The following is a 24,399-nucleotide window of genomic DNA, read 5'->3' as shown; positions in this document are numbered from 1 at the left end:
TGTTTGAATCCTTTGCTATCAGTCATTGCTATATATACATGATACAGAATTTGCAAGAGGTCAATGAATTGAAAACCAGCATTGGTTTATTACTATTATTAATCACAAAAGTAGTTGCCGGTAAAAGAATGATACATCTCGAGTAAAACATGTACAGAGACCAAATTTATGCAGGAACTCAATCAAGTTTCTAACAAGCTATCAAGAAAATTTGACTAACTAAACCAACCTATTCCGTGTAGCCCTGAACAAGTGTGGTAGTTTTGATTTGCCAGCTAACTCAACATTCTATGTACACCATCCTGAGACCCTTTCCTAATAACTGGGGTCCATGATATGCGACTGGTACCGCATATAACTTAATGGTATATCCTTCGCAAGAGCAACGAGAAAATCCGGTTCATACCAAAACCAAGTAGTTCACTCTGGCTTGAAATAACCATCATATATGGATAGTTGATCGAATGCATCAAAATTTGCCTTCAGTCCAATAAATTGGCTACCCAAATGAGCACAACCAGCATCAGGCCACCGACACCCTCCGTCCCGAGTGCGTAATGGGCAAAGAGCTTCACAGATGTGACCGAGGGGGTTACTTGGAACATCATCTGCTGTAACTGTGATAGAAAGGGAGAGGTCATTCTCTTCACTGGGGGATGGCAGTGAACGATGTGAAACCCTTCTTGAAGCAGGATGACTTTTCTGGTTGGATTTTTTCATCAGGTCGCCCTCAATATCAACAGTACAATAACCATTACTAGAGACTTGAACCTTGCAACCTAGAGACTGAATTGCTCTCTTTATGGCTTCACATTCTTTGCTTGCACTTTTTGCAGCATTCCTAGCAGATATACTTAATTGTTTCTCGTTTTGCAACTCTGATTTTAATGATTCCATGGCAGCCGTCATCTCCTGGGCTTTTCTCTCGGCCATTTCTTTGTCCTATTAGGCATTTTATGGTATGCAAGAATCAATCAGGTTGACACTGAGGACAACAAAACATTGTACATAAACGACGCCCATACATAAAATTAACTTTCAAGAAACAACAGGTTCACCAACTATGAATAAACCGAATCTTAAGTGGTTATAGAAAGCCACTTCTCTCTTTTCGGTTTTGGCTACTGTTCATTTGCTCCAAAACAATCAGATTAAAGTAAAAGTCATATAATATCAGCAATCCAATTACTATAGAACTACTTCAATGAAGTAAGGGGAAGTTGTGCATTGCAACAGAATAAATAGTTTTGTAAGTTCCTTGGCTTGGAAGTTGGAATTCTTTGGCTATCCCCCCTCTTTTTGTGATTTCATACCATCAACAGGAGAATATAAAAAATGAAAACAATTTGTTCTTGTGCAGAGAACTCCCAAGATAATTTTTAAAAACAGTTCATTAAAAAAAAAAAAAAACTGCAGCTGTTTTTTGTTGTATTCTTTAGTGTGTTACAACTGTCCCTGCGTTTGGAACTAAAACGATAGAAGATAAATTTTGAGACAAACCAATTTGAAAAGGAGTTTTTTAAAACAAAGTTTAAAAATACAACCAAACAATGAATTAAATTTCTTCTGCAACTGTTTCTAGAGTTCGGGACATTTATTCATGATCCAAGTATGAGAAAAGAATCGTACCTTCTGCATTTCAGAGAATTTTATAGCCATTTTCCTGCATCTGACTTCAAGTTCCCCAGCTTGGGATTCTTTTGGACAAGCCCAACGAAGATGGAATTGTGGCCAGAGAGTTGGAGCTAGAGCTGCTGCCGGAGGTAAGATAGGGCCTTCATGTTTGGTAGGTTCATAGAAGAGGTTATAATGCACATGTGAACTTCCTTCCGAGGCTCGTAAATCAGCTAAATATGCCCATAGACAGCCACAAACTTCAGAAACTGCACATTGCTGCCGCTCCTTCTCACTGAGACATCAGAAAACAATCATTCACCAAGTCCCTCCAATAAGTGCTATTATTAACGTTTAACAATTTAGGGCGCGTTTGGGGTACTGAGTTGGTTATTATAGTCAATGGGTTATAAGAGTTTGTGTTTAAGGGTGCAAACTATTTTTATTTGGATAAGAAATAGTAAATGTTGTAGCAAGAAAAGAAGACAGGATGATTGAAATATAATAAATACGGTAGCAAATGGTAAATACTATAGCAAAAAGGAGTTTGAAATAGTATTTATTATAGTTAATTGTAGGTTATGCTTAGAATTCAAGGATACAATTGTACAACCTATAGAATAGATCCTGTTCAAGTAAGGTCGTTATGCTTAATTGTAAGTTATAAATAATTGTTCACACCACTATTATACTTGGTGCGCCAAAGCATGGAGTGGGCTATAATAACCTACTCCACCAATTTCTAGTTGGTGCCCCCAAACGGCCCCTTAAGATCAGTAGTGTAAGATATATATAACATGGGCCAGTTACACGGAACTATTCCAAGAAATAAACTGTCTTAAAAGTTCTAATCATGGAATAATGATCTTTATCTACAGACAATAGTTAAACAGGGAAATTATAGTTGAAGAAAAATGAATACTGAACTCATCACAACAAAAGATTGATCTAATTGAAGAAACATACCAATTGCATAAGAAGTTCCCAAAGCGACAGGAAAGCATACAATCCAACAGATCCACAAGGAATGCCTGATTAGAAAACGCCAAACTGGTCAGTATGTTAAATTGCTAATCAAGTTATGCCCGTAAAAAGTGGAGAATAATTTCCTCACAAAAAGGGAAATAAAAACTGTTTCAAGTTAAAAGTCAAGTTTCATCTAGAAGTTTACTTACTGAAGAGAACTCAAAAGCAAAGGGATACATGCGCAGAAGTTGTGAAACACAATCAACCCACTGCAAATAATTAAGTAGCATTCTGTTAACAGGTAATACAGTTTTGTGCGTCAAGAATAAAAATGCCACTATATCTACATTGTTAATCACGTGAAGAAATCACAAAATAATCACATAATATTTCACAGATTATATTCAAAGAAAAACAAACCTGTAAAAATATGGGAGAACAGTTGTTTGATGTTTGTGCATGAGGAGGACTGGAAGCTTGAGATATGAATGCTCCCGACGGCTGACGCATAGGTGAAGAAGAAAAACTTCCAGTTGAAGACTGCCTAGATAGTTCATATGGCATGTTACCACTTCCCGATATGGTTGGCATGCCAGATCGATCTGAGAAAGGATGACCAAACGCTAGCCAATCCTTTTCAATCAGTGCCTGTGTGAAGGAGACACATTAAAATCAGACCAATGACTAAACATATCTGAAAGTTATGGATAAATGAAGAAGAGTCTACAGAGCCTTTGATAATTCCAGGGATAGAATAAAGAATCATTCATGATACATAAAGAGGGATGAAATCTTTTCCAAATATACCAAACCAACTAAGGTAAAATAATGGGGAAGATGAGAAAATTTATCCTACATTAAAAATTTAAAAAAAAGAAAGAAAAATAATAATAAACAAAAAGGTGTATCCTACAATTTTAGATAAATCAGAGTGAAGAAAAAAAAAGTGCCAAAGAGGTCTACTATGTCCAACAAAATACCTGAAATCCAGCGAACGTCCGATAATATGGATCAAGCAGCAAGCTAGCAAGTGAAACTAGTTGTGTTGTTCTGTCCCAGCCATCACTATGCAAACAAAGACACAAGAAGATGGCAAGACAACTTTTGAACATTTCACACAGCAGAAGTTCCCAGCCAAAATAACATCATATGTGCATAATTTGTTACAGCTACAATTAAACGATAAAAAAAATCAATTACTTCATACCTGCAATGAACTAGCACAGTTGCTTTTTCCAAAGCAACACGTGCAGCAATCCACGCTGAACCAGCCAAGACACTTTGAACATGGATTAACCAGCCACTATCTCCCAGGGTTGATACCGACGCGGACATGCTACTAAGATTACCCCCACCCCAAGTCCATCCACCATGTCTCTGCATTATGCATATGGAGAGTGAATTTCTTTAAGATCAATATTAAAAGTAGGGGAGGGAGACAACATCAAATGCAATCATAAAGATTTCTCCATTATCAGTCACTTTCCTTTGGACATGTTTACATCTACAATTTCAAGTTTATTTGAGGGAAAAAGATGAATCTGAAGTTGTTTAAAATTATCATGAAGCGGAACGGATGGAGGCACGCTCACGCTCCTGATGTTTCAGGTTGGTCAAAGGAAAAAAAGTTGAATGTTGAAAGAGGGAACATATGAATCTCAAGGGAGAGGGAGTGATGGAGGAGAGAAAATAATGACAGTTTACCAAGAATGATGACATCCCATCGGATGATGTTGCACCATGAGTATCCGAGGTTGGGAGGAAGAGGGAGATTTTCTATAAGACCTAAATAAAATGGGCCTAAATATGTCAGGCTGAAAAGTACTAACCAAGAATGATGACATTCCATCAGATGATTTTTCACCATGAGTATCCAAGTACTCTCTGAGCCGAGTAAGACTTTCTCTCATTGCATGTATGTTGTCAATCCCAAAAAAGACTATCTATTGAGGACAACAAAAACAATTCAACGTTAGTCAAATATCCAATAATAAAATTGTAAAGAAAGAACAAATCAGACCTCCAACGCTCAAACTAACCTCAGATTGAAAATAATTTGATGAAGACTCCGAGCCACCTCCCATGGCTCCATTTGCTAAAGCATTTTTTCTAGGCCTTGCATCAGCTATATAAAGCTTCCTAAAGCGTTATTTACAAAAAAAAAAAAAAAGAAAAAGAAAGAAAAAAGGGGTCAATCTGCGTTAGGATGAACAATGGAAAAACGTACTGCTCCTGCCCTCAACTTGATGAATGAAAAATAAGAACAGAGAGAATTCAACAACGCTCCTTTGGTGCTTAAGCAAGGAGAGTATAGTCTATACCCGTTGCTTTTTGTATATTTCAAATATTTTCTTTTTTGGGATAATTTATAGACCAAAAGGAGATAAGGTGCCATCAAAGGCTTGGCGTACATTTGCTACAAATCTTAATTAAAAAATAAAAAATAATAAAATAATAAAAAAACTTCAGAAGGAGGCACCAACTTGACAGCGAGTCTTGACTAATCCCAAAAGAACTTCAAAAGAGAGATAATTTTGTTTCTTTCAAACGATCCTCTCCAAATAATCATGTTAATTGTTACATTCTTGAAAGCTAGGGGGAGGAAAACTTCTCCACTCGAAGTGCAAAAAGAGTTAATTAGTTCTCACTTTTTTCTAGTCCAGGTGGTTAACAAGCACACAATGCAATTAAAGTCAGAGAAAGGATGAAGGTTGAAATTTGATTGACTGTTTGCGAATGAGAAGAATTATCACTACTGACATTGACATCAGAAGTCAGGTTCCATGTATATGTGTATTCTAACCCAAAGCAGATAGAGAACTCAAATCAATTACTCTTGCACAAGCATCTTCCATCTCTCATGTAGGACAATTCTAGCAAATCTAATAACCAACCTTGCTTCAACAGATCTAGGTTGTGGTGGATACATAGATGTTATTCCAAGGCCACATTTTGGGAAAAAGGAGATTTCTTTTTCTGAGAAAGGTCACTAACTATTTTTTGGATAATTTTTCTAAGATAAATTTTGTTCGTGAGAGAATATTGGAGTTTTAGTGCATTCTAATCTCAAATCAGGTTTCCAGCAACAAAAATTAAGACTCGTTTAGGTTTTCTCCTTTTCTCTTGCTCTCATGTAATTATTTTCCCATATTAGGCAGCCCTTGATTTTCAGTTTATATGTCTAGATGAAAAATGGGGAAAAAAGTAATGATGCAGAAACCTTTCGAACCAAAAATTGAAAGGGCAAACTTCAAAATTAAAAATAGTTGCCATCCATGGAAAAAGAATATTAATACACTCACCTACGTGATGACCCATGAACACTAGCAAGATTCGAGCAAAGTGCAGCAACAAGCTTTTCATCGGTATTACTGCAACATGCATAAAATTGCATCAACTTAATGGCCTAAGGTCCTATCACTCCATACCTAAACATATGCACCAACATTAGAGACAGCGCATACGCCAAAAACTAAACCTCACACCTCTTCTCCACCCCCATTAAAGATTTTAAGCTTCTTCTCACCTCACATTCCCAAAGGATTACGCCAGACCATATGATATTACCTTCTCATATTCATCATAAGACCAACTAAAGGTTGAGATGAACGTGCAAGAACAGCTCCAGTGCCTAAGAGTTTTCATCAACGTTAGATATTTAAGTCTAGCCAAGAATAGCGTTTAAGAATCTTAGCTTCATGTTGTACCAGGATTGCACCACGAAACAACAGGCAAACGACATCTAGCACGAAAGGTAGAAGCCTGCAACATCTCTTCATCACTAGCAGTAGAACCACATAATTAGTTCCTTCAATGACTAAAAACAATAATCTATATAGAAATTGAGGCATCGCCTTAGTTTCTAAAAGAAAGAATAAACTTGTCTCTAAATATCTCAAAGAAACAAAAAGTGAATGCTGGATCTTGGATAAAAAAGTAATACCTAAAATGTTTAGGAACAACCAATGCAAATGGATAACTCTGACACAAAGTATAATTGGAATTGATTTTGGTTATTCTCCACAATTCATTGGACAATGTAAATGATCCATCTTCAATCATACTCATTGATGCATGTAGGGAACCCTTTCCAAGAAGCCGAAAATACTCATTTAGCAAACGAACTTTTGGGTCTGTATTACTGTACTTGGATGGCCCGGACTTGAATGCATATAGATCCCATATTCTTGCAGGTTTCATACATCTCAATAATGCATCATATACTTTACGCCTCTGTAAATTGCAATACCCATACAGATCTCAGGTAATGTAAAAGACAATATGCAATATATTGGAACTTTTCTACCATGTTGGATAAAAACATGAAAAGCAATTATATATATGCAAATAATTACTACGGTATGATCATAATTTTGATTGTTTCAGGAAGCTTTTAACGCCATTGATTTTTAAATTTCTGTGACATTCGTAAAGACAACATGAAAATTTTTAGACTACGAGTTCCAATAAAGACATAAGCAAAGGGAAGAAATCACAAAATCCGCTTCTAAAGGTTTTTGTAACTATTGCATGACAGATCTTTACCAGTTGGGAGTCTTTCTTTGACCTTTTTGTAATTGTGGCATGACACAGATCTCATTATACTCTCTCTTTTGATAACGACAGTTTCAATTCTTATCCAAAGAAATCACCAAATGACTCTTCAGTTATTGAAAAGAGAAACGGGCAGGACACTGGTAAAGTCTTTGGAGTTGGCAGCCCAAGGAGCTGTGAAGCTACTCTCCCCATCTATCCCCTCCAATCCCAAAATAACTGTTTTGTGTTTCCGAATACTAGCTAGGAAAATATCCTACCTCATGGTAAAAGTAGATTTGTTCCACGTGGTCTTGCTCCTGACTTTCTAGCGGGGCCAGACACAATGAGTGTCACTACAAATAAGTTGAAACCCATATAAACTTTTTACAAGCCAATGTCAAATAGATTGTCAAGTAAGCTTAACTGAACATATCAGATTAAGATTAAATGGTAGATACATTCTTAAAAGGTCCATGTACCCAAATTAATAAGTAAAAAGATTGGTTTCCTTCTTTTAAAGCAGAAACATGTCTGTTGAAATTATATTTTAGCCCTGAGGGCATTTTGGTCTTTTAAAAGTATAGGGTTTCTTACTGTTTGGTTATTTATACCCGACCCTGTAATGTGTACCGTGTATCTGAATTAAAAATAAAAAACTCTTATCGTGGTTTTTTCTCCCTGGTCTAGGGTTTTCCACGTAACTCTGGTGTTTTTTTTTCCTTCCCTAACTTTTTCAAAATGGTATCAGATCATGGTGATGAGGATGTCGTTGGAATAGAAGAGATTCAGTCATCGACTCTAGCAAGGGATGGAACTCCAAGGGAAAATTCCAACGGTGCTGAAATTAGGGCTACCGTTGACCAATATCTACAGTCATTACTTGGACCGATTCAAATCCAACACACGGGACTGCAGCTCCTCGTCGATCCAGTTGTTACTGTCATCGGAGGACCTCCGGCGCTGCCGTCGACGACTTCAACCACATTGCCATCGAGACTCGAACATCCTCCGCTGGTCTAGCCCAGACACGAGTGCTTGCCGTCGACGATTCCGTTGTTCCAGCCACCGATCGTTACCGACCGCAGCTCAAACACAGTCGGTGGAGCTTTTCCAGGTTAGTCGTCCTCTCATCCCTCGGTTTTTTACCCTTCGTCTTTGCCCAGCGCTTCGACCTTCCATTCCCTGGTGAATCCAAACTAAATCGCCTACCTTCCATCTTCTTTACCCAGCCTTCCGAACGTGCCCGACCTCTCCGTCTACCAGAACCCACCAAACCACTCGAACCAGCCAGTCCAGTCAAACCCGGTCTAGCCCAACCCTTTACAGCAAGTTTTTTTCTCCCACTATTTACCCTTTGGTCAGCCGGCTCCTCAAGTCGGTCTTCCCACACTGGCAGAAACGATACATCAGGGGTCTATGAAACAACCTACAACGATTTTTAGTGGGACCGTTAGCGTTAAAAAACAACTGGCAAATCTGCAGCAACAGATTTTTGCACTTGGGGAAGCCGTTAGATCTACGGCCAATCCATCAACTGATTTTCTACCAAATACATACCCGAGGGTTCCGTTATGTTCAGAAACTCCGGTAACTTCTTACCTTACTTTACCTTTTGCAAACATTATGTCTGGTTCTATAGGCAATTCTGCAGGAATTTCTATTGGCGAAAAACTTAATGGCCAGAACTGCTTTTCTTGATCACAATCTGTGAGGATGGTTCTCGAGGGACGACACAAGTTCGGGTATCTAACAGGGGAGATACCCAGACCAAATCCTGGGGATCCTCAGGAACGTATATGGAAGGGGGAGGATTCCCTCCTCCGCTCAATTTTAATAAACAGTATGGAACTTCAGATTGAGAAGCCTCTTCTTTACTTAGCTTCGGCTCGGGATATCTGGAAGCTGTCCAGAAACTTTATTCGAAGAGGCAGAATGCTTCACGCCTTTATACATTGAGAAAACAGGTGCATGAGTACAAGCAGGGGACTCTCGACATAACATCCTATTTTAATAAATTATCACTGTTGTGGCAAGAAATGGATCTGTGTCGAGAAATAGTTTGGAATTGCCAGTTGACGGGGTTCAGTATTCGAAGATTGAGGAGGCTGACCGCGTATATGATTTTCTAACTAGCTTAAACTCGAAATTTGATGGTGTTCGGAGTCGAATTTTGGGACAAAGACCAATGCCATCCCTGATGGAAGTTTGCTGAGAGGTCAGATTGGAAGAAGATCGAACTAGCGCTATGAATGGTACAACGCCTAATGCCCTAGACTCTGCTGTGTTTGGAGTCAAGTCATCGGAGTCAAAGAATGACAAATAGAGTGGAAAGACCCCTCCAATTTGTGAACATTGTAAGAAACCATGGCATACGAAAGATCAGTGCTGGAAATTACATGGCCGACCTCTAAATGGCAAGCGGTGTCCTCCGAACGATAAATCTAAGTCCAGTCGAGCCTTCGTTGGTGAAACAGTTGATGGTGCTCCTCCAGGGACGAGCCAAGTGGATCCAGGTACAGTCGAAACCTGCAATATTGCCCAATCAGGTACTCCCCATTCCTTTAGTTTCTTTGTCGAGGGAGATGAATCCTGGATCCTTGATTCCGGAGCAACGGACCATCTAACTGGATCATCTGATCAATTCCTCTCCTATCATCCAAGTGCTGGAAATAAGAGAATAAGAATGGCAGATGGGTCATTTGCCCCCGTTGCTGGAAAGGGTCACTTATCTCCAATTCAAGGATTGATTTTACAGAATGTCTTACATGTGCCAAAAATATTGTATAATTTGCTATCAATCAGTAAGTTAACCAGAGATTTGAACTGCAAAGTCGTGTTCTCACCAGATAATGTTTCGTTTCAAGACCTCAGCTCGGGGAAAATGATTGGCACTGCCCAACACAATAGGGGGCTCTATTTCCTTTCCGATGATGCTTCTTCTAGGAGTTTATCTAGCACTTGTTTACCGTCTTCTCTTACTGTTTCTGAAACTGATTTCTTATTATGGCATTTTCGTCTTAGACATCCAAACTTTCATTATATGAAATATCTATTTCCCCATTTATTTTGAAATGTGAATGTGTCATCTTTGTTGTGTAATGTTTGTATTCGTGCTAAACAGCCTAGGGCGTCTTTTACCTCACAACCCTACAATCCTTCCCGACCCTTCCACCTGAAACATAGTGACGTTTAGGGTCCGTTGAATGTCACAATGGTGTCAGGTAAACGGTGGTTTATTACCTTCATAGATGATCACACCCGTCTTACATGGGTGTTCCTTCTTACAGACAAGTCTGAAGTGACGACAATCTTTCAACAGATTTACACCACTGTCGAAACCCAATTCAATATCAAAATCGTCATTCTTCGAAGTGACAATGGGCGTGAATTTGTTAATCAGTCCCTTCGTGAGTTTTTAGACTCTAAAGGTATCGTCCACCAAAATTCCTGTGCCTATACGCCTCAGCAGAATGGGGCGGCCAAACGGAAAAATCGCCACCTTATTGAAGTAGCCCGATCCCTCATGATACCTGCATCCTTACCCTCGTATCTATGGGGGATGTTGTACTTACTGCAGCTCATCTCATCAATCGGATGCCTTCCCATGTGCTCAAATTCCAAACCCCCTTAGAGCACTTCATAGAATCAATCTTGTCCACTCGCCTTTTCCCAGATGTTCCTCTTTGGGTTTTTAGGTGCACCGTTTTCGTCCATAATCACGGTCCTCACCAGAGTAAATTTGCTCCTAGGGCCCAAAAATGTGTCTTTGTTAGGTATCCGCTCCATCAACGGGGCTACAAGTGCTTTCAGCCTTCCTCTCGTAAGTACTTTGTCACCATGGTTGCCACATTTCTAAAGGACAAGCTCTTCTTTCCTGTTAGTCTTCTTCAAGGGGAGACTTCGAGTGAACAGGCTAACACTTCCACCTACTCTGTTCCGTTAGACTTGTTTCCTGAACCTATCCCTGAAACAAATGAGCCTGCAAAACAAGTGCCTTGGATAACCTACTATAGGAAGCATCTCCGAAAGGAAATAATTCCCGAAATTGTTCCCCCTGTTGCTCCACCAGAAGGTGTTCAAGAATCAGAATCGGAACCGACTGAGGCTCAAGGTACCCCTAGTCATAATGACAATGAGTATGTTGAAAGTGATGCAGGGGACTCGGGCGAAGTCAGGGATGATGGCAGTAATGAAGCGCCAAGTGGTGCTCAGGGGACTGAAAATGAACCAACAGTTGGGTACAGATCAACAGGTAGACAAGATCAGTGAGATTGAGATTGATACTATCTTGGATTTTCCGATAGCTCTGCGAAAAAGTACAAGGTCGTGCACCAAACACTCTATGAAAAGCTTCTTGTCTTACAGTAACCTGTCTACGAGATTTAGAGCTTTCACCACCAGCCTGGATACTGGGATAATTCCAGGCAATGTGCACAAGGTTCTGGAAATTCCTGAATGGCGAGTCGCAATTATGGAGGAAATGCGGGCTCTTGAGACTAACAAAACGTGGGATCTGGTTAGTCTTCCAAGAGGTCACAAAACAGTAGGGTATAAGTGGGTTTTTACTGTCAAATACAAGTCAGATGAAATTCTCGACAGATATAAGGCCAGATTGGTTGCAAAAGGATTCACTTAGACGTATGGAGTGGATTACTCAGAAACTTTCTCACCTGTGGCAAAACTTAACACTATTCGTGTTCTCTTCGTGGCTGTTAATCAAGACTGGCCCCTCCATCAGTTGGATGTGAAAAATGCCTTTCTGAATGGTGAGCTTGAAGAAGAGGTATATATGAACCCACCTCCGAGTTTTGAAGCACAGTTCGACAATCAGGTTTGCAAATTAAAAAAATCCTTGTATGGCCTGAAGCAGTCCCCTAGAGCCTGGTTCGATTGGTTCACCACCTTTGTTAAATCTCTGGAGTTTGTTCAAGGGCATTCAGATCACACCTTGTTCACTAAGAAGTCAGCACCAGGGAAAATAGCGTCTTGATTGTCTATGTTGACGATATTATACTGTCAGGGGATGATTCAACAGAGATTAACAGGTTGAAACGACGAATGGCAGATGAGTTTGAGATCAAAGATCTCGATGTCTTGAGACATTTCCTAGGAATGAAGGTAGCAAGATCAACGGAAGGGATCTCAATATCTTAGAGAAAATACACTCTCGATTTGTTGAGAGAGACTGGAATGACAGGGTGTAAACCTGCAGATACACTTGTAGAAGCCAACTTCAATCTGATAGAGTCAGTAGATGATGTTCCTGTGAACAAAGAGAGATATCAACAACTTGTGGGGAGACTGATATATCTTTCGCATACCAGACCTGATATATCATATGCAGTTAGCTTTGTCAGTCAGTTTATGCAGGCTCCGTATGAAAGACACATGGAGGCAGTTACGCGGATCCTGAGGTATCTGAAGTCTTCTCCTGGAAAGGGCTTGGTCTTCGGAAAGCATGATAAAAGGTGTATCAAGGCCTACATAGATTCAGACTGGGCTGGTTCTGTTACAGATAGGAAGTCCACCTTAGGATACTGTACTATTGTGTGGGGAAACTTAGTTACCTGGAGAAGTAAGAAGCAAGGTGTCGTGGCTAGAAGCAGTGCCAAAGCCGAATACAGGGCTATGAGCTTGGGTATATGTGAAGAGATTTGGTTGAAGAAGGTTATGGTATATCTACATCAAGAAAGTCATGACTCGATGAGACTTTACTGCGATAACAAGGCTGCCCTTAATATTGCAAACATCCGGTTCAACATGACAGAACCAAACACGTTGAGATTGACCGACACTTCATCAAAGAAAAACTGGATAACAGGAGCATTTGCATTCCTTATGTTCCGTCCAGCCAACAAGTTGCGGATGTCCTCACCAAAGGGTTACCTAGACAGACTTTTGACACCTGTATTAGCAAGTTGGGTCTCATTGACATATATGCCCCAACTTGAAGGGGAGTGTTGAAATTATATTTTAGCCCTGAGGGCATTTTGATCTTTTATAAGTCTAGGGTTTCTTACTGTTTGGTTATTTATACTTGTCCCTGTAATGTGTACTTTGCTGAATTAAAAATAAAAAAACTCTTATCGTGGTTTTTTCTCCCTGGTCTAAGGTTTTCCACGTAACTCTGGTGTTTTTTTTCCTTCCCTAACTTTTTCAATAATGTCTATTCATCAATTCAGTGATAAGGGTAGAACAAAAATATTATCAACCCCCTTGATGTATCTTATATTTAGTTTGGTCTTTAAGTTTTTTACCTTGGTTTATGCTTTTTAACTAACTACTTTAACCGGTTATCATTCTTAGTATCAAGAATAAACTATGCAATGTCCCGTTAAATTACCCGATTTTACTTTACCTTTCCAAGTGGCAGTTGATGTTTGTGGAGTGGGTATTGGAGCAGTATTATCTCAAAACAATCATCCAATTGAGTTTTTTAGCCAAACAAAATTGAAGTACTTATGTGCAGGAATTTCATGCATTAGTTAGAGCACTTAAACAGTGGGAACACTACCTACTGTATAAAGAATTTATCCTCCTTACTGACCATTTCTCTTTGAAGTACTTACATTCTCAAAAACAAGTTAACAGGATGCATGCTCAATGGCTAGCATTTTTACAACAACTTGATTTTGTGATCAAACATCAAGCAGGTAAAGACAACAAAGTCGCTGATGCCCTCAGTAGAAAAGGAGAATTATTAACAGTTTTGGCTGGACAGGTCACTGCTTTCATCACCTTCCAGACCTCTACCCATCCGACAGTGATTTTGGTACAATCTGGTATAATTGCTCTAACAACATTAACACTGGTGACTTCCATATTTTTTATAACGGCTTATGTATTCCTCACACGTCACCAAGGGAAGAACTCATTAAAGACCTACACTGTGGCGGTCTAGCAGGTCACTTTGGAATTACCAAAACCTTTGATCTGCTTTCCTCTCAATTTTATTGGCCCCAACTCAGAAAAGATGTTCATAATTTTTTCAAAAGATGCTTTATCTGCCAAACTGCCAAATTGCCAAAGGAACCTCCACCAATGCAGGGTTATATACTCCACTCCCCACCCCAACTTCTATATGGAAGGACCTTTCAATGGATTTCGTCCTTGGTCTTCCTAAAACCCAGAGAGGACATGATTCTGTCATGGTTGTTGTGGACAGGTTTAGTAAGATGGTCCATTTCCTTGTAAAAAATCACATGATGATGTATATATTGCTAACCTTTTTTTTCAGGGAAGTAGTCCGTCTCCATGGCATTCCAAAAACAATAGTATCTGACAGAGATGTCAAATTTCTCAGCCACTTCTGGAAAACCTTATGGAGGAAGTTCCATACCTCACTCGAATATAGCACAAGTCCGGATGGCCAAACGGAAGTTACAACCTGATCTTTGGGAAATTTGATAAGGTGTTTGAGCGGGAAGCACCCAAAACAATGGGATCTAGTACTTGCCCAAGCTGAATTCACATTTAACTTCATGAAGAACAGATCAACAGGGAAGTGTCCCTTTGAAATTGTTTATAATCTTGCTCAACTTCCTTCTTCTTCTTTTGAAGCTAATAATGATGCTGAGGGGATGGCAGAAAGGATTATTTGCATGCACCAGGATGTCCAAGCTAACATCGAACGAGCCAATTCATCTTACAAAAAGGCTGCTGATCAACACAGAAGATTACAACAATTCAATGAAGGTGACTTAGTCATGATCCACCTCCGCCAAAGCAGATTTCCAACAGGAACATACAATAAACTGAAGAACAAGAAGCTCGGACCCTTCAAAATCCTTTGAGCATATGGAGCCAATGCATATCTCTTGGACCTTCCTTCAGATCTTCACATCAATCCTATTTTTAATGTAGTAGAACTCCACCCCTACAACGCTCCTGATAGTTTTCAGCTATCTATATAATTTCGAGGGTGAAATTTATTCTTTAGGGGATGGAACATGATGTATCTTATATTTAGTTTGGTCTTTAAGCTTTTTACCTTAGTTTATGTTTTTTAAATAATCTGTAAACCAGTTACCTTCACAACTGGTTAAAGTAGTTAGTTAAACAGCTTAGGTTGTAATTTGTAAACCGGTTAAAGTAGTTAGTTAAACAGCTTAGGTTGTAATTTGTAAACCGGTTAAAGTAGTTAGTTAACAGCTAAGGTTGTAGTCCATGCCTATAAATAGGGACTGGATCCCCCATTTGAAATGAATGATATACTTGTTTCTTAAAATTTCCTTTGGTTACACACCACCCTTTCTTCCCATGACAGATGAGACAAAAATATACAAATGTATTGTAAGCTAAAATACCATTTTGGACCCTACACTTTGAAATTTATTCAATTTTAGTCCATGTACTTTCAATAATCTTAGATTTAGTCCATCAAAATTAATTTTTATCGAAAATGAATAAATAATAATAATAATAATTTTCATACAAGAAAATACAATAGGTAAATATGTATTAAAAATTATAGTAAAAATACTAATAGATAATAAAAAAGTTTTTTAAAAATCAACAATAAATTAGTAGTGAGAACTAAATTTAAAATATATTAAAAGTACAAGGACTAAAATTTAATAATTTAAAGTACAATGACTAAAATTGAATAAACTTCAAAATATAGGGACCAAAATAATATTTTAACCTATATGTATATTTAATATTTACAAATAATTTCTATACAATTATCGTAATCTATGAAGCACGGACACTCCATTTTAAAGAGTGTTTGTGCCAAACATGGATACGACCGAACATGCTCTAGACATGTGTCCGATGAGCAAACTTTCGTGTTCTATTTTTTATTTTTTTAATTTTAAAATTTCAGACGTGGGAACACAGCTGGGACACTTCCTGGATATGAATGGAAGTTTTTTTGAAGAGAGAATGGTCCAAACCTTTTATGTTGGGCCCAACTTTAAAGCTCTAAATCAATTAAATGTAAACAAACATTAAAATGAGAGAGAGAGAGAGAGAGAGAGAGAGAGAGAGCCCCTTTTGAACCAAAGATTAAAAAACAGAAACAGAAAAACTGAAGTAAAAAATCTAAATGATTCATTTCCTACAATTGTTAATTAACTTGACATATTATGCATTTTTGTTATGGTACATTTGGTATTTTATGTTCAATTTACATTATATCCTAAAATAATAATAATAATAAAGCATATCCCAACATGTTAGTGTACTGGTTTTTTAGAAATTGGCATATGGACGGGTTAATGTCATATCTGTCTCCATATTCATGCTTCTTAAATAGTAATTTATGACCAAGTGAAAAGCAGCTCTAAATGCAATTGGCTTGAAGAAATGTATTATAATTATAACTACAAGGAAAAGTAAGCAAATTTGAAGGTGGTTATGAGTTCCAAAAAAGCCCACTAAAGAAATCTCAAGAACAACAAAAATAAATTCTTTTTTTAAAAAAAAAAACAAAAACAAAAAACAAAACAAAACCAACCAAATTTCAGAAAAAAGTTTGAATAGCTTTCAATTGCTTCGCTTTTAGAAGCTATATTAACAAAGCCAAAAGGAACTCTCTTTGCACTGCAATATACCACATCTTTCAGAGGGTGTTTGGCCCAAAAAGTTGGGGTTGGGAAGATGAAATTGTGAACTCCAATCCTTGTCTGGTCCAAGGAGTTTGTGGATCCACGACTAAAAAACCTCAATTTTATGCTATATTGATTCCTTACACAATGAGTCTCACGATTTCATAACTCTTTAGACTTCACAACTCCAATTTTTGTCCAAAATACCCCTTTAGGGTATCAACAATCTCACTTGTTAAGCATCTCACATATTGTTATAATGAGTGGAACAATATTGAATTTATGACCCCTCTTTGTAAATTGTTAAAGTGTTGATATAATTAAATTTACCCTAACCCATCAGCTTATGCTTTTGGATCAATCGATAATTTAACATGGTATCATAGCCCATGAAGTCCAAACAGGTACTCGGCCCAAAACATAAATTGGAATTCAATCCAAGAATGGTGAACCCAACCGGACACCATTTTGAGGAGGTTAATATTGATTTCCACCTGTTAGGTCTTCAAAAAATTTTCAAGCCCACAAGCGAAGGGTAATGCTAAAGTGTTAATATAATTAAATTTACCCTAACCCATCAAACATCTAAAAATTTCCAAATTTTTTACTTATTTGTTGAGGACATTGAAAACCTATTTCATAATCTCCTGATCCTTAAGTAGGCTTTAATCTCTGTTCCTCGCAGCATCTTGAAGTCAAAACACTGGCAAACCACCAATTTGCTCTACATACTCTCGCCAGAGACTGAGAAGGACCCACAAGCAGAATGAGAAAAGCATGAGTAGAGTATAGAAGTTTCTCATATCGATTTTATTTATAACTACATGACGTGGTTTGTAGCAAGCCTAAAATCTGTGATGAAGGGTAGAAATCAAACTCATAGGAAGTTGGTCAGGAGCAAGGAGTTGCAGCTTTTCTTTTGGAGAGATCAGAACTCTCGATGTGCAGAAGCTTTATAGCCTTGCCCCACTCAAAATATAGTGTTTCTTCCCTATATTTAATATATATGTAGTAATTAAATGAACTGCTCATGATGTAATTTGAGGGCCAACATGGGGAACTTCCCCAACTCACTAATGTCTGCAAGATAATACTATTTAGAAAGCTGCCAAACCATTATCTTTTGTCCTCGATTTGCCAGAGTATGCAGAATTCTGAAGACAGTCAGCATATTTTCTTTGATTGTCAATACTCTTTGGAAATGTGAAGTTATTTGCAACATTTAATCTTCATTGGGCTTTTAGCAATGTTTTGAGGAGAATGTGGCCCAGATTGTCCTTGGTCCTTCTTTGAAAGCTTATTCCCTTCGATTGTGGATTAATCCAGTTAAAGCAAATCAGAAATTTGGTTAGAGAAAAATCAGCGTATTTTTCAAGACAAGTCGCTTCAATGGTTTGATCATTATGAGATTGCAAGAGTCAAAGCTTCTTCTTCTTGCTCCCTCTCCAAGAAATTTTCTTATTATTCTATTCAAGATATTTGTCTTAATTGGAATGCTTTCTTTCATTCTATGTAATTATGTCTTTAAGACATAGTTGTCTATTGTATTTGTCATATTTTGTTTTAGGGTGTGATGAGGATGCTCTGGGTGTGTCAACCAGGTTGAGATGACTGTTCTTGATATTTCGTAGTTTCTTGTAATTCGAGAATTAGTCTCTTTTCATTTCATCAATGAAAAGTGTTTTCTTTTTAAAAAAAATAAATAAATTAAACCATGAATGGTTTATAATGCTGAAGCCTAAGAGACTACAATTTCACAAGAAAGGACTGGAAGTACACACCTGTTTTGTTCTTGGACGGAAACCAAAGACAATAATTCTCATGTCTTTTCCTGCAATACACAAAAAAGGAAGAAAACTTTTAATTATTGCATTCAGCTAGTATGCTACATACATAGAATATATAAAACAAATGAAGAAAAGAAAAAGAACTAGAACTAGAACACAAGCAAATGAAGCCACCATTTCATCTATTATAACTATTCATCCAGAAATGACCTGATAAATTAGGAATAAATCAAGTGATTGGCTAAGCAACAAAATATGCAATGAAGCAGCATATCCCTGAAACCATGTCACCCAAAATGCATGTACAGATATAGACAGCGCCCTAACACCCATCAAATTGATTTTTATGAGAACAAAAGTGTTTCCTCCATTTTTTTTAAAACTCAAAATTTGTTACTTTCCTGATACTATAAATCATTCACATAAATAATATGCATCCACAATGGCGATTATATAACAAAGCGTACCAATGACCTGAAGAAGTCGCCTAGATGGTGAAGACTTTTCAGATTGGCGAGAGGCAGCATTTGTCTTCACAACCTAAACCCAGTAAAACCACAAGCATAATCTTACCCCAGTACAAATCTTCAAAAGTGGAAAGAAGAAAATGCAACAATAGATTGCAGTTTGAGTGCAATGAAATCAAGAAATTATAAGCAATGAACATTAAACATGTGTAAAACTCATGGAAAAGAAAACTGGCCTACTGAGTTGCAGGTCGTAAAACTTTTGGAAAGCAATAACTACTAGATAATACGTTGCAAACAATAGACTATGTTGAGATTTTCAACTACTTCAGGAAGTGCAATTAAAAAAAGCAACGATGCATATTTGAGGTGTTAAGCTTATCGAATAGCTGATTGACAACCAAAAACAAAATACAGCTTAAACTAATAAGAAGAGTTAGTATTTTCTTTTGGGGGTTATTTTTCAGAAAAACGGTTGTCATACTAAAGTTCGGTATAGCCTAGAAGTAGATAATTAATGAACATAAGTAAATGGAATCCACCATAATCAGCACAGGACTTGACTCAAAACATTTTCCCACTCACTAGCCCGGTCGAAGAGAATCGTGATAAACTACAGCGGTTGCGAATGATTGTCCCTTACTCCACAGGAGACACTAGCAAATAAAATGCTATAGTGCCAAATAAGGACAACACACTTCAGAACATGACTTTATTTTAGATTTATGAATTAAGAACTTACTATTTTGTTGAATTTATCAATTGTCGCCAGTGGTATAGTGCCAAGGGCAATAACATCCCTGGTTCCTTCACTCTAGAATAACAGCAAAGAAAACTTATTACTCATTCAAATGATCGAGCACAAGAGATCTTGTAGTAATAAAGACACCTTTGCTAAGTCATGCAACTTCAAAATAAATGAAAGAAGGATGAAGAAATGCCACCACAAAATCTTAAAGGCAAAGTATACATGAAATTTTGCGGAAAAGTAATGACATCTCTTAGTCAGGAGGAAATGAACAAAACTGTTAGAAGTCTATGCAATAAGTGTAAACCTAGTAGAGCAATTATCAGGAACTTGTGTGTGGTTGCAATCACAAAAACATGCTTTCAGGATTTCTGTTTTTTATGGGCAACAAACTCTGTAGTAGGAAAAACAACCACTTGCAAAAGGTGGGGATATGAGGCATCACATGAACCGAGGCCAAAAGAGGTCAGAAAAAGGGCCCTCCAATCAGCCTATGTTTATCTGTTTACATTACCCCCATTTCTCCTCTACCTTCCAATTATAAGCACAAAGTACACCAAATTGAATAGGATGATGGTACATGCTTATTATTGGAACAGATTTTAAACAAGAAACAGCCACGACTTTTTAGTGGATTATTGAAGGCTGGCCTTTTGAATTTTTTATGCATCTAACCACCTTTCGATTATTCTTTTATCCTTTAAAGCACAGGAGCAAGCGATCATTCTCATCCTAATAATTGATATGGCATCGATGGTTTTATTTTTAGAGGTGTTTTTGATTAAGCACCAAGCAAGTCAGTTTGATTTGGCTTCATTCGCAGTTTTTTTTTTTTAAACAGAAATAATATTTTTCATTGATATGATGAAATGAGTCTAGTGCTCTAAAATACAAGATACCAAGAACAACAAAATTAACAAGGATACAATCGAGTAATACAAAGACATAGAGACATAAATTAAGCTGAATTAATGAAGACATTCCAGATCAAACAAATGTCCTGAATGGAATAGTTGGCAAAAGCTTTAGATTGACCTTTGAATTGCAAGTTTTTCCCTCTGTTGGAAGTCTTTTCGATTGGAAGGTACTTTTGTGTCATGAAATCTTGAAGCGGTGTTAAAGTCAGATAATTTTTGAAGTCCTGGTGTGTCTTTGCTATTTTGCATTGTTCTTGTTGCTCTTATATTTTCCTATGCATCTTTTGTTTTTCCAAGGCATTCTTCCCATGTATTTTCTCCTTTACTTATTATTTCCTTGTATTTTGAGCATTAATCTCTTTTCATTTCTTCAATGAAAATCTTTTGTTTCCATTATTATTTAAAATAAATAAACAAATTCATTTAAAAAGATGTAAGCTCTGCACAATAGGCAACTAAACAGAAACAGGACATAGAAGCAAAACGAAGAACATACCCAAAAAAAAAAAAAAAAGGAAGAAAGAAAAATAGTGTACGGTCAGATTTTGATGAATTTTTTCTGAGGACAAACAGGGCATTGAAGTTAGAGATGTTTCCACCATATGATGCATTACAGTAATCATCAATTGCCTGTTATTTAGCCCAGCAACCCAATGCTTTACGTTACCACTAAACGATAATACTAAACTCATGAGACAAAATAAAACCACATCCTTGAGAATAACAAGTAATAAAATTATTTGAACAAGAGCTAACAATTTAATACTTACAGTGGCCTATTAGCTAATAATTAAGATAAGGTATTGATTAATTGAAATACTTACTAGAAATAGAAGACGATAATTGGTTACAAACAAGGTACCCGCCTCATCAGTATTCACTAGAACAACACCATAGCCCTGGAGGTAAAACTTAAATAATCAATAGCCCACAAATATAGAGAAAACAATATCAAAGATGCCTCCTATAAATGTGGTCGTTTTAGTATTGATCTAATCAAACTTACCGTGACCCATCAGCTTAAACTTTTGATGGTGAATTAATAGTGATATTTCTCCAATACTTACCAAATTTGTTAAGGTGTTCCCTTCACAGTCAAAGCAAGCAGAGTAGGTGGTGATTTGAATAAAAACAATATTTTTAAACCTTTAGTCATCCACTATGTTACAGAACTAATCCGATACAAGCATTCTCAAGTACCCATGTAAATTTTATGTGTAACCCAAAGTAGTCATGTGTGGTGGAGATGATCCCTCGTATTGGTTGAGAGATCTTGAGTTTTTCAATTGTGCTTCTTGAACATGCTGGTTCGGATTTCTCTCGGGCAGCCCTTTAAAACATACGAAGGTTGTTTGATTTTCATTTCAACATGCTGGTTGGGATAACTTTTGTTTTGCTCCCTTGACCTTGTGTAGATGGGAAGCTTATCTACCCACTTTTGCATAATTTATTCCTTTTTAATGGAAGCCTTTGCTTCCTATTGAAATTGGCTCGTGCAATATTGCTTCATTGGTCATCAATTCCACAGAACTTCTAATTTATCAATAATATCTAAGGAAGGTACCAAATAAAGAACATGGAATGCAAATGCAATCATATTTGGAACTCAAATAATAGTGTTTGCTAGGTAGGTATACGAACTTTTTATGCTAAACAAGTAACCATTGACTCTCCACTTCTGGAACTATTCAAAATGAAGTTTTCAATAACTTTAACAAACCCTTAACAAACTCAAATTTAGTTGTGAGTTAATTAGGGTCTGTTTGGATTGACTAGAGAAAAAAATGTTATTTAAAAGTCCCATTATTATTTAAACTCTTTTGATAAATATTGTTTAAAATACATTTTGAAAATTAAACACTGAAAAAGTTAAGCTAGACATATCTTAACCATTTCATAAACGCTTCCAAACAGTATTAATTTAAATGAGGGACCTCAGGAAGTATTCCTTCAAACCATGATCTCAAATAATCAATTCCCTGGTCAAGATTTTTTTTTTCTTCCAAGTACCCATTCATTCCTTTTATCAATTTTCCCTTTTCCATGAAATCATGAACCACCATTCTTGCTTCCGGCCAGTTTTTTAGGAGCAAGGCTAAATGTATTTTGTTCAAGAACTATACAGCAACCCCAGAAGTCAAACTGATCGCAACCGATGATGCTAATTCTATTGGTGTGTCTAAAACTTCTCAATGATAAAATCATGTTAAGCGAGTATCTAATAAATCGAGCACGAAAAATTCCAGTCCTTACAATCCAATTCGTCACTTCCCTATATCGCTTCACTCGTCTACGCATTGACAATACGCACAACTAAAGTACACATTTCAAAAATAAAAGATGAATTCAGTACACTACAATACGTAAAACTTCCCTTAATTCAAATTTCAACAGAAATTGAACCCCGCAATCTCGACCCATTATAGAATTCAAATTCCAAAAACCAAAATTAAGTCTCTACAAACCTCAGCAATCACTTGTTCGGCTTCAAGCAAGCAATCCAAGTTGACACGCGAAACCGACCGCCGAACAGGCTGCAATAAAATTGGGAAAAAAAAAACAGTGCGTTTACAAGCGGAGTGCAGCGTAAACTCCCAGAAAGAAGATAAAGAAAATAAAAAGCTAGAAGAAACCTCAATTTTGGTCCATTCAAGGGCGTCCCAACTGTAAGCAGCGTCCATCTTCTCCAAATCCGGAACATCCCTGTGAGACCTGGACCGAGTGGTGCGAGGCTTCGGCGCTGCCATTTGCGGCGAACCGACTGAAGAATCAAGATTCCCAATTGTACGATACGATGAACGAACAAGAAAATCGGGTAGAAATGTAAAACAAAGCTTCAAATCGGTGAATTTTGGGTGGAAGCGTGAGGCTAAAGCTGTTGCGTCTTTGTTCAATTGTTCTTGGGTTTATTTATTTATTTATTTAGATTTTTAAATCGCACGCTCTTTATTTCGAGGGACTTCCGTATCTCTTGCGAAGTTAATTTTATTTGTTTTGTAATTAATATGTATAAAAATATATATATCTAATTTTTTCCTTTCTTGATATTATTAGTGGGGTTTGGAATATTGTTAAGTAATTCCTTCTCTTATAATATTCCTACGAAACTTTTCTTACCAATCAAATTAAGTATAATTTAACTAGTTAAGACATATATATTTAATTAATTAATTAAAAAATACGAATTCCTTAATTGAAATAAATTTTATTTCTATTATCATTCTAAAAATTGATATTCTAATAATAACACTTTGTATGTACTACTTTACTAATTCCTTCGTTAATTTTTGTGCCGGTTGTGTATTATTTATGCTTCATGTGGCATCTAGAATTGGAAAGAAATGATTTCGAATTAGATGATTTTAAAAGATGAAAATGATTTAAAATTCTAAATATATATTCTGGAATAAGCTGAATTTTAATACATTTCAAATCAAACAGAAATAAAATTCTATGTTTGAATATTTGATGCTGGAAAGAAATTAGAAGAATTACTTTACCATTATTACCCTTATAGTTCATTGTACATAATTTTTTTTTAAAATCATATTAATAACAAGCTAGCCTCTCTCTCTTTTCCATGTTTTTATTATATAATCTTCTTCTTCTTTTTTCCTTTCACAATCCCAGAAGGCATTCATGAATTTAAAGAATTTTAAAAAATTTAGACAATGATTGAAAGTGCTCTTTTCAAAGGCCCAAAGGACTTTAGTTATTGTTAGTAAAAACTAGAACCATAATGTTTGAGATAGCTAAAGCCTAAAAGTCAAAAGCACTTTTGTTATTACTAAAATATAGAATCATGATGTTTGG

General features: G+C 36.9%; 1 protein-coding gene and 1 long non-coding RNA gene across 3 annotated transcripts; both read right to left on the bottom strand.

Moving 5' to 3' along the window:
- Nucleotides 1–64: 64 nt before the first annotated feature.
- MTM2 (Myotubularin-like phosphatases II superfamily) lies at nucleotides 65–23,607 on the bottom strand. Of its 2 annotated transcripts, none has more exons than XM_039030235.2 (19): nucleotides 23,220–23,607; nucleotides 23,052–23,120; nucleotides 21,411–21,485; nucleotides 19,664–19,735; nucleotides 18,922–18,994; nucleotides 18,449–18,498; nucleotides 6,524–6,813; nucleotides 6,288–6,361; nucleotides 6,148–6,211; nucleotides 5,883–5,951; nucleotides 4,620–4,719; nucleotides 4,410–4,523; nucleotides 3,788–3,957; nucleotides 3,561–3,645; nucleotides 3,001–3,228; nucleotides 2,790–2,849; nucleotides 2,581–2,645; nucleotides 1,630–1,909; nucleotides 65–942 (listed from the first exon to the last, which is right to left on the bottom strand). In XM_039030235.2, the coding sequence occupies exons 1-19, from the start codon at nucleotides 23,331–23,333 to the stop codon at nucleotides 421–423; spliced, it is 2,574 nt and encodes an 857-aa protein (XP_038886163.1). In that variant the 5' UTR covers nucleotides 23,334–23,607; the 3' UTR covers nucleotides 65–420. The 2 variants fall into 2 exon arrangements, with proteins under 2 accessions (XP_038886163.1, XP_038886164.1); XM_039030236.2 differs by having other exon boundaries at nucleotides 18,929–18,994; nucleotides 23,220–23,506.
- On the bottom strand, nucleotides 13,637–14,775 carry LOC150036646 (uncharacterized). Its single transcript, XR_016528917.1, has 2 exons — nucleotides 14,342–14,775; nucleotides 13,637–14,259 (listed from the first exon to the last, which is right to left on the bottom strand). It is a non-coding gene; the product is annotated as an uncharacterized LOC150036646 (long non-coding RNA).
- Nucleotides 23,608–24,399: the final 792 nt, after the last annotated feature.

The sequence above is a fragment of the Benincasa hispida genome, chromosome 4 (assembly GCF_027475165.1).
Source record: "Benincasa hispida cultivar pf3 chromosome 4, pf3_genome.v1.1, whole genome shotgun sequence".
In the NCBI taxonomy this organism is placed as follows: Eukaryota; Viridiplantae; Streptophyta; class Magnoliopsida; order Cucurbitales; family Cucurbitaceae; genus Benincasa; species Benincasa hispida.
This window is presented reverse-complemented; position numbering and strand designations above follow the sequence as displayed.

What these genes read in the sequence shown, in the direction of transcription:
- MTM2 (XM_039030235.2), bottom strand. Translation starts at nt 23,333, where the DNA reads ATGGCAGCGCCGAAGCCTCGCACCACTCGGTCCAGGTCTCACAGGGAT. An exon ending in TGTTTCGTGGTGCAATCCTG is followed by an intron (nt 6,212 to 6,287) that starts GTACAACATGAA and finishes GAAAACTCTTAG; the next exon opens with GCACTGGAGCTGTTCTTGCA. An exon ending in TTGCTTTTGAGTTCTCTTCA is followed by an intron (nt 2,646 to 2,789) that starts GTAAGTAAACTT and finishes TTTTCTAATCAG; the next exon opens with GCATTCCTTGTGGATCTGTT.